Here is a 10,323-nt window from a genome sequence, read left to right on the forward strand (position 1 = left end):
TGAGTTTGAAACAATTTGTCCCCGTAGAAATCCAGAAAGTAAGAGAATGAAAAACATCTTTAGCACAGAAGCACGTCAATCCTGGGAAAAACCTGAGATTTGGTTTTTGAGTTATGGAAGATGTAGTAGAAAAAATGAGAAAAGGTTAAAAAGACAGAATAAAGATTATGTAAGGAAGGACAGCAATATGACATTCTAACCTTTCACAGGATAAAGTTATGATAATGAATGTTGAGAAGAAATGCACTGGACACATCTGAGTGGGCATGATTGAAGGTCTGAGCAAGTTAATATAGATCAAGAACAAATCATTAGCATTTTAAGAATTGTGAGCCAGTCAGTGAAAATCCCAACTCAGAAACTAATGTGGCTATAGATGAAACATCCTTGGATTAGAATTAAGATTGTTTGTCCTAACTCTCTTCTAAATTAGTCGAGTGATAATAATAATGATTATTGCACTGCTAAATGTTATCATAATAGTAACAACAAAATTAATACCAGCATATATTATGATTAGATACTATTCTAAATGCTTTACTTTGTATAAATTGTAAAGAGACCTTTTAGGTAGATTCTACTAATGCCAAAGTTTCACATAAGCAAATTTATTAATGTCACATAATCTATAAGCATTAAAGCTCTGTCTCCAACACAACGGATTTGATTGCAGTGCCTGCCAAGATAACGTCTTGACAGTTAGATAAATATTGTTGGCTCTAATTCCAGATTGAATGAAGATCCAATTGAAACTTAGAGCAGCATTAATAAAACTGCTTCCTTGATACCTAGAGAAAAGATGAAAAAGCAAGAGATTTTAGCTGGTTAAAGGAAAGGAGCAGCCATATATGAAATGAGATTCAAGGGTGTAAACAGAGGTTCTCAGATCTATTAAGGAGAAGAGAACCTGACTCTGGGTTGGTAAGCATTGTACAGAATCAAGTGGTGTGTAGATTAGAGGATCACCCAAGGAGCTGTTCCCTGCCTGCATGGACAGCATCATTGCCTGTCACCTGCATGGACAGCATGATTGCCTGTCTTCAGGGAAATGGTATCGAACCTGGGTGCTGCTCATCTGTGCAGTTGTGGTCATCCCTGCACCTGCATCACTGGGGTTACTTGAGTGTTGCTCTTTGAGGAAGCTTTAGGGCCCTCAGAAAATATCCCTAAGCAGCAAATGAAAGGCATACTCAGGAGATAAAGTTCCAATAACTCTTCATTCCAACCATATTTTCTCATGCACCCACAAAAACAAGTAGGCTTATTTAGGGTAGGAAAAAAAAGAAATGGGACCACACGTCTTAATTTAGTCCCTACAAGTCTTGTACCATACACCCTTCACTGAATCTAGATAATTCATGAGACAGAAAGACACAGGGATATAATTATGTGACCTAAGATAGAAATTCTACACTCAGGCTGAGCTAACAGCATTTTCAGACCTGATCACCTGGGTGAAAGCTGACCAATATAATATTCACACATCCAGTCATACAGATAGATGTATGTTATCAAATCTGATGGCATAAATATAAATATTGAGTCATCCATTTATAAAGACAGGTAGAAGAAAGTAAAACTAAACAATATGAATTAAAATGTGAAATTCACCTCACTTATGGAAAAAGTGCGCTTATGGAAATGTGCACTTATCCACTGCTCAAAACTCAGTGCATAATAAAAGTAAGCAGGTATTTTCTTGTTCATAGATGTTCATGATAACAATGATATGGTGGATCAAGGAAGGGCTTAGCAGGGTTGTTCTTCAGCCTTTAGATTGTGTTTCATTTGGGATCAAGGAAGGGCCTAGCCAAGACACAACATTTGTATGGAATGCAGCAAAAAGGAACACAATTTTCAAACAAAGCTGACCAGGCAAATGGTAGCCTAATGTTCTCTAAAACAATGAACACAATTTAATTTATTCTTTCACTTCGTTAAGTCCTAAAGTTTCTAAAAACATTTACTGCATTTAATTATCAAAGTATTTGATTCATTGATAAAATAATTGTTTTCCAACTTTTAGAATATTAAAAATGATTTCAAATGTAATTTTGCATTAATTAGAAATAAAGCAGCATGTATTTTTAAGTGGTTTTAACATAAATGGTCTCACTGTGGGAAAAAGAAATCTTTAGCTGAAGTAAATGTCTTCTAAAACTTGGCTTCTTAAAACATCTCTACATTACCTCTTAACTTGTAGAAGTGCAGATTATCATGCAATAAGCTGTAAAGCACATCTGCTACTTTGCATTTGTACTGTGTTCATAGTGACGCTGAGAATGCCACTCAAATCCAGACAAATTTTAAGTAGCGAAGTGCTTTTATATTAAGGAAAAAGTATGCTACATGCACCTACAAGTGTTCTTGCTTGTTTTGTCAAAATTTTTTTTTCATTTGTCAAATGATTGTTACGTATTTTAAGCAATTTTGTCATTTTTTCCTTTATGACTTAATAAAATTTTCTTGCAATAATACCAGACTTTCTAATAATATGTGTAAGCACATTCAAATGTATTCTGAAGCCACCCCATACCTGGAAAATTCTGAGATTTTGGGAAATACTTATCCTACTTGACTGTCAGCTCCTAAAATCACCTTTTCTAAAACCCATTTAACCCTCTATGGTTTCTTGTAGAGTTGCTCAAAGAGAAGCCCTCTCATCATATTTGAAGGTAAGAAGAAGGTGATTCAGTATTCTTTGGTACCTGTAGGCAAACATGTTCACTGAGATGAAGATTGGAGAATCACCTGGTGAGGTGCTGCATCAATTGATCTTCATCTTCGCATCTGGACTTCCAAGACAAAGAAGACCACATGGTTAGACAGCCCATGCCTTTAGGGGCTGATGAACTCTGGCTTCTGGCAGACCTCCAGAGATTTCCCTGTTTCTAGTATCAGCTTCTCTGACTACCATACCCCCAGGTTTGTATACTCAACTCTAATTCCCTGTATTAAAACAGTGCTTTCTTGCAATCTGTAGAGTGGTTTCTCTTTTGATCTATGACCCAGATGGATGTGATAACACAGATTCTTCAGGTATCGTAATTGCTATCCCTTATTAAATCAGGAGAGATAGTGTCATGTCTGTGCTGCTGGGGCTGAGCAGGAAGAAAAAGAGTTAGAATGCAGAGGAGACTTCTGGCCAATTCCACGAAAACCTTTAAACCTTGGCTGAACCTGAGAAACACTCTCAGCAGATGAAGGCCCCAGTGGAAGCACCTGAGGCAGCAATGACTCACATTTCTGCTTCCTGGGGGGTTTATTTTATGATTGTAACACTCTAGGATGGCTGCTGTAAGTCTGTAGACAGCAATAAGTTATAAAATCTTCAGGTTGGAGGCTGCTGATGGTGAGAGTAAAATGTGTCCCAGATCTACTGCTACTGAACCGTGATGGGACCCCAGATTGCAAACTGGGTGCAGCATAGATCAGGAGCTGAGGAGGATTCCCTAGTTTCTGGTGATACTAGCTTAAATAATTGCAAATGCCCTGACTCGCCCAGCAAGTGATGGTGACTCTGTCTCCTAAAGATGTAGTCAGGGAGGATGGAGACTGAGTCATCTGGAAATCACATCTGACTCCTGCGACATAAAAACAAATATACACACAACTATTTATAAGATGATTTCCCTGAATGGTCAGGCTGTATACTGAGCACACTGGCTAAGTAAACTCCTAGTGTTCTCCTTCCTTACGTGGGAGCCAGAGCAGCAGCAGCCCCAGGAGCTGAGCGGGAGCCCTCATGTCCATGCAGTGTCCTGACTGGGACTGAGTCCTGCGCAGAGTGTGATCAGCCTATTAATAAGTCTTTAGGGCAGGAGGTTGTGCTCCGGGAACATGCAAATCAGCAGGGGATGGAGCAAGCTGGGCACAGCTGCAGGACTGGTTCATGGAGAAGTATCTTAGTTCCAGATAAAAATTAATAAATATTCATACTCTTATGTTTCACATTTTCAACTTGGCCCAGGGCATCCCAACCTAATTCAGTAGCAAGGATGTGAATTGTTTTCCTTTTTACTCCCGTAAGAACAGTAACATAAAACTCTGTGCATGCTCCAGTCCTGGAGGAGAATGTGTGCCAAGAACAAGTGTAAAGAACAACTGGGGAAAGGGAGAAAGGCAATGTGTTAACACCACCAAATATTCTCCTGTTAAATATATGCTACTAACTGCTAAGCCAAACAATACCAAAAATGTACCAGTGCTATGTTGTCATGAATCAGCCTCAGTTATGTGACTGGTAGGCTGAATACATCTGATTGACAAATGTTTGCAAAGGAAAGGGGATTGAGATGAGCTAAGTTACCTTTCCCTTCCTCCTCCCTCCTGTCTCCTGGCTCAGAAGGCACTTGCATCTTCTATAGGTTCTGCCCATGCTAAGGCTACGACTCCTGAAGTGCTCTTGTGTGTGATGCCTGAGTTGTAGCTTCATACTAATCCCCTGAGTTCACCAACATCTTCCTCTTACATAGATTTAGAGAATATATCCTGTCTACTCCTCAGTGAAGGAACTAATTTGGGCAGCTGGGACAAAGCAAGTTGTGAGGCTTTTGTTTGGGGCTGAACCTTTGTAGGAGGATATTGTAGAGTGTGGTGGATGTAGTAATCGCCAACATCCTCAGCCTCCACCCTACTGATTTTAAGCATAAAACCTGTCCCTGACCTGCAACCACTGCAAACTCATGGTTAAGTGGTGCATCACACATGGCTGTAAGTCTTTGGTGACTCAATTGTTAGTGAAGTTCTTATCCAAATGTATTTCCAGGTCATATCACAAATGCCTATTTAACCATAGGATATAGGCTAGCTTCCAAAGGTTGAAACTAGTCCTATGACATATCTGGGGATGATTGGTCTACTCTCTACTCCCATTGAGGAGAACTTGTCTGGGAAGGCAGAAAACTGATTGGAAGTCCTATAGATCAGGAGCTGTGGAGACTGGCCTGGCTTCTGCAGGCACCAATACAAATAGGTGTATCCATTACCATGTAAGAGATTCTGACTAGACCTGCAGGAGATGGAGGCCGGCTCTCCATTGGTGACGGGCAGAGAGAGCGGAGTCTGGGTCATCACAATATTCCCACTGGATCCTAAAGTAATATGAAAAAGAAGTACAAGGTTATGTAAATCATGAGACATTATCATAATTTCTCTACAGTGATATATTTAATGCTAAAAAATTGTATTGCGGTGTGTGTGTTGGGGGGGTTGTAATTTTGATTCACGCACCAAAAAAATTCAATTAAAAAAAAAAGACATTTTGAAGGCCCAAGCTGCCCTATGGAAGTCACTTACGCCACCCTCCTCTTTCCAAGTCAGAGTCTGCACTAGAGCTTGGGTCCTTGCTTTTTCTGGAATCTTCCTCACTCTTTCACATATAAAAGTGCCCCCACACATTCTATCCTGGAGCACAAGACACATGCATCTAACACATGGACTGAACACACATGGGAGGCATTGGGACCCCAGAGCTCACCCTCCCACCCCATTCTCCTCCCTCATCTCCTCTGTCCTTACCAGGAGCCCAAAAGCATTAGCAGCCCCAGGAGCTGAGCAGGGAACCTCACTGCGAGAAGATGAACTGAGGAGTCAAGGCAAGGTTACAGCTGAGCTTTTCTCCTAGACTCACAGGGGAAGGTCTTTCCTAAGGGACAATATGCACATCCCCTGGTGGCTGCAGTGGTGTGGAAAGAGACAATGTACAGTATGTTTAATTCTAAAATGTACCTTTGTCTTCAGTATTAACATGCCTCATCATGGCCTGAAACATGCAAACAAAATGAACCAGTAGCCAAACTAGTTACTACTTGCTACACATATATACTAAGTGTTAGTAAGAGTTCAAAAAATATTCTCCATTAGTTCCAGATTTGAAAGAAAGGAAAGTCCAAATAGTATTATCAGAAAAGATTATTAAGTGGTGTACACGCTTGAGACTCCCGTGAGCTTTGATTTGCTCAGCAGCCAAAATCATGCCTTGCTGGCAGCTTTCCATTCTCCTGATGGTTGGTGACAGTGAGGGTCACTCAGCAAAGGGAGAAAGAAGTGCTCTGAAAGTCATCAGTGGCAGCATGTGAGGTCAGGCTACACTAGGGTCCCCTCCCAGTGACGTGACTAAGTGTCCCTGCATTCATGACAGCTGTAGGGACCTTTAGTGGCAGTTCCAGGGAGGACATGACAGGTACTTCCTGGAGAGTCTGTGGGATGTCAGTGCACTAATTGGAGAGAAAGGGAGAGGCTCTAGGAGTTGTCCTGGAGGGCTTTGACCCCTGTTTACACAGAGGAGGAGCCAGTATTTGTGACTGAAACCTCATGACCTCTTCCTGAAGGCTCTCCAGCCATCTCTAACTGAGCCCACCTGGTGTGGACGTGTCCCCTGGGTACCCCAGCTGCTCCTGCTGCATTGAGAGACTGAGTCTCCTTGAGGTTTGTATGTGGGGCCATCACACAACGCAGGGTCCCAGTGAGTGTCTTGCTAACCGTCGTACGTGCAGTGTCTCCAGGCCCCACAGAAGGGATTGTGAATATGTAATCATTAGAATTTTGGCTGGATGTGTGTCTCCACTTTTGAATATGTGCAGAAAAATACTTTGAAGGTCTGTCATTCTTTGCCCATGTTACAAATGTCTTGCCATAATCCATTTTTTTTCTGGATTTCTCTCCTTAAAAATTGAATTTTATCTTCCTTCACCACAGAATGCATTATTTTGGAATACACAGTCACTTGTAATGTGGTTTACTTCCTTAACAAGGAAAAAGAATATGTTGTCTTGCTGATTCAAATGCCCCTTTACTTTGATCATATTATGTCATGATTACTTTGTAAACACTTTTAGGGCATTATTTTAACTGTCATCTATGCAAGCTATATATTTTCTATACAATTACCACTAGAATATAGGAATGAGGTTCGTTTTCATGTAATGACTACATCGCGTGAAAGTAGTGCATGCACTTATATGTTGAAAACCATTTATTATTTTCATAACAATTGAACACCAAAATTGTAATTTCTAAAACATTATTTAGTTGAAAAAGTTATCTCCACTCCCATTACAATAATATTGTGGTTAAAAGCCTTAAAGCAACCACAGCAAAAGGTACAAAAAATACAAAAGTTATAAAATTATAACATCAGAGAACAGTGGACAGAATGAGGCCTAGGTAATCTAAAATTCCAGAGTGAGGAAAAGCTTTCTAATTGAGCTGATGCTTACCTGACTTTTTGTTCCCCTCCCGTATTTGCCAAGTAGACATTTGGACCCAAGTTCTGCTTTGGCACAGGCAGAGAAACCCATCTGTGAAAGGAGAATCTGGCTGTGCCTCTTTCATTGCACAAGGCAGCCTCTACTCACAGACAGTGTTTTCCATGGAACAGGGGTTGTGGTTTCATGACATGTGCAGTCTATGGGTGCTCATCTAGAAAAGTAGAAACGCCCCATACAGAGGTCTCATGGAGTTTTTGTTGTTGATAAATTCTGCGCATACCATTCATAGTACATGTCTGAATCACGGATATATTGGTCATCATTGCCACAGCTCCCCAGTTGATGTAGGCTCTATTGGGACTTCAGGTTAGCGTGTCACTGCATGATTCGTGTTCTCAAACCCAACCACATGGCGTCTGCTCATTATTTTAGTTCAACTGTGATTAAGTCACATAACCTCAGGTCTATTTGCACAGGAACCTCAATAAACATTTGATGACTACAGAACTACAAGATCATTCTTGATGAACTACTTTTCCTTGAAACTTGCAGTGGTGCAGGCTCAACCTATGTTGCCAGGGAGTGATACTTTCTCCTCCGTGATTTTTCATAAGAAAGACATTTGGGTTCCTTTCTGAGTTTATATTGTCAACCCCCAACAGTCACTGCCATCCACAACTGTACCTAATGTAAGTCAAAGAGCAGGTTATTTGGCCATAGTTGACCCCCACTATCTTCCATTCATTCTCCCATTCCTGAAGTCTGCCCACTGTCCTCAAACTCTTACATTTTGTGGAAATAAATCACACATCATTCTGTGTTATTTCAGTGGTCTATGAGGCAAATTCTATAACCCATGTCTCCTAGTCTAAGTTTCTGTTTATAAAACTCAACTTTTGAAATTTCAAAAACTACCCCTTTCCGTCAGCAAGACACAGTTGAAGCAAATAAAATAATTTTAGCATTCATGTTTTCTATCTCCCATGAATTTACAAAAGCCCATTTTGACGGTGAAATCCAAGATTTTTACTAATTGCCCTCAGTCAGCTCCTCATGATGACAGCTTGTGCAGAAGGCTCTTTCCACCATCAACATGTGGTGGGACGATAAGTGGTGAAAGAGAAAAATAAGAAGTTAGGAAGATTGAAAAATATCAATTTTTGAATATTACCACGTATTATCCTCTTAAATATAGACTTTAAATGGCTGAACCTCAAGTTGTTTTCAACAAGTGTTGCAACAAATCTGGGTTATTTGTCTGGCTATTAACCTGTTTAAGTCTTACTTCCCAATGCAGGTGAGGCAGAGAGGATTGGGATGGGATTTCCTTCAGCTCTCCCACAGGGTAGTCTAGTACCTATGCAGGCACTGGGATCACCTCTGGTTTCTTATGGCTTATGCCACGCCAAGGCTGTTGCAGCTGACAGGGCTGTGAATGGGTTTTGTTTGACGTACAACTGAGGCACCCATGGGACAGAACCCTCAGATGCAACCTGTTGCCCTGAGATCTCCAACATGTTCATCTTATACAGATAGAGATTCTGCTCAACTGCCTCCCCAGAGAAACAACACGCTTGAGCAGCTGGGCCACACTGGAGGTTTTTGTTCAGGGCTGTACCACTGTGCGAGGATGATGTGTACCTTCCATGCAGTAATAAACCCCGACATCCTCAGCCTCCACCCTGCTGATTTTCAGTGTGAAATCTGTCCCTGCCCCACTGCCGCTGAATCTGTCTGGGACCCCAGAGTCCCGACTAGAAACCTTATAAATGAGGCGCCTTGGAGACTGACCGGGCTTCTGCTGAAACCAACTCAAGTAGGTGTTTCCATTACTATGCAGGAGGCTCTGACTAGACCTGCAGGAGATGGAGGCCGGCTGTCCAGGTGTGACGGGCAGGGAGAGTGGAGTCTGAGTCATCGCAACATCCCCAGTGGATCCTGAAATAATGAGAGAGAAGTGCAAGGTTATATAGAAACTTTAAGAGCAATTTTAAAATAATTTTTCTTCTGTTATTTATTTCAGGCTAAATCAATTTTTATAATTTGATTCAGACCCCAGAAATACATAATTTCAAAATAAAAACTTATTTTCAAAGCACAGCAGAGTGTTTTGAGTGCTAGAAGTTTCCTCTACCATTCCCTCTTTCTCTGTCAGAGTCGTCAGCAGAGCATTAGTCTTTGTTCCTTCTGGAACAATCTTAACCTCACAGGCCTTACTCATGCAGATATAAAAGTTACAAGCCCCATCCTAGAGTACAAGACATGCACATCTAACATGAGGACAGAACACACATGGGAAGCAATGGGGCCCCCAGAGTTCACCCTCCCACACCATTCTCCTCCCTCATCTCTCTTCTGTCCTCACCAGGGAACCAGAGCAACAGCAGCCCCAGAAGCTGAGCAGGGAGACTCATTGTGAGAAGGTGACCTGAGAAATCCTGACAGTCAAGTCAAGCCTGGTACTGAGCTTTTGTCTCAGACTCACAAGGAAAAGTCCTCCCTGGGGGACAATATGCAAATCCTCTGATGGGTGCAGTGGTGTAGAAATAACATGGTATGTACAGGGTCCTTTCCTATGAACAATATATTTTGTATACTTGAGAAAAAACTGTTAGAAATAACAATCTATGCAGCCTTATTGGGACAGGATATATTTCAATGTTTACAGTCAATTTTTTTACTTCCTTAGCATTTTCCCAGTGAATGTTACACTTCTCTTTAATATGGCGGAGCTTCTGTGAATATTTGCTGCTTCATATTTTTTCTTCATGTGTGTTGAAGAGGTCTTGGTTTGCTCGTCATTTTATAAATCAAAATAAATTGTGCCCTGAGTAAAGTGCAAACATGTTCATCGCTCAACCAAATAAAGTACTCACATTCACTATCCAGATACAAATATGGATGATTTTAAATTCTCCACAAGCTGCCTTCATTCACCTTTCTAGTCTATAGCTTCTGCCTCTAACCTACCAAGGGAACTGCAACTCTGATATCTATCACAAAGATTCGGTTTTCCTGAACATCAACAACATGTGAATTAAGGTAAGTATATTTATGAAGTCTTTATTTAATTTTATGGATTCAAATTACTGTTCATTGTCATTTACTGATT

At 40.9% G+C, this 10,323-nt stretch overlaps 1 gene segment (V, D, J or C); it reads right to left on the bottom strand.

The window, feature by feature from the left end:
* Positions 1-8,817: 8,817 nt before the first annotated feature.
* LOC126934371 (immunoglobulin kappa variable 2-30-like) lies at positions 8,818-9,655 on the bottom strand. The segment is given in 2 exon segments: positions 8,818-9,149; positions 9,577-9,655. Coding segments are annotated over 2 exon segments (381 nt in total).
* Between the last annotated feature and the right edge of the window lie 668 nt (positions 9,656-10,323).

This window comes from Macaca thibetana, chromosome 13, assembly GCF_024542745.1.
Source record: "Macaca thibetana thibetana isolate TM-01 chromosome 13, ASM2454274v1, whole genome shotgun sequence".
In the NCBI taxonomy this organism is placed as follows: domain Eukaryota; kingdom Metazoa; phylum Chordata; class Mammalia; order Primates; family Cercopithecidae; genus Macaca; species Macaca thibetana.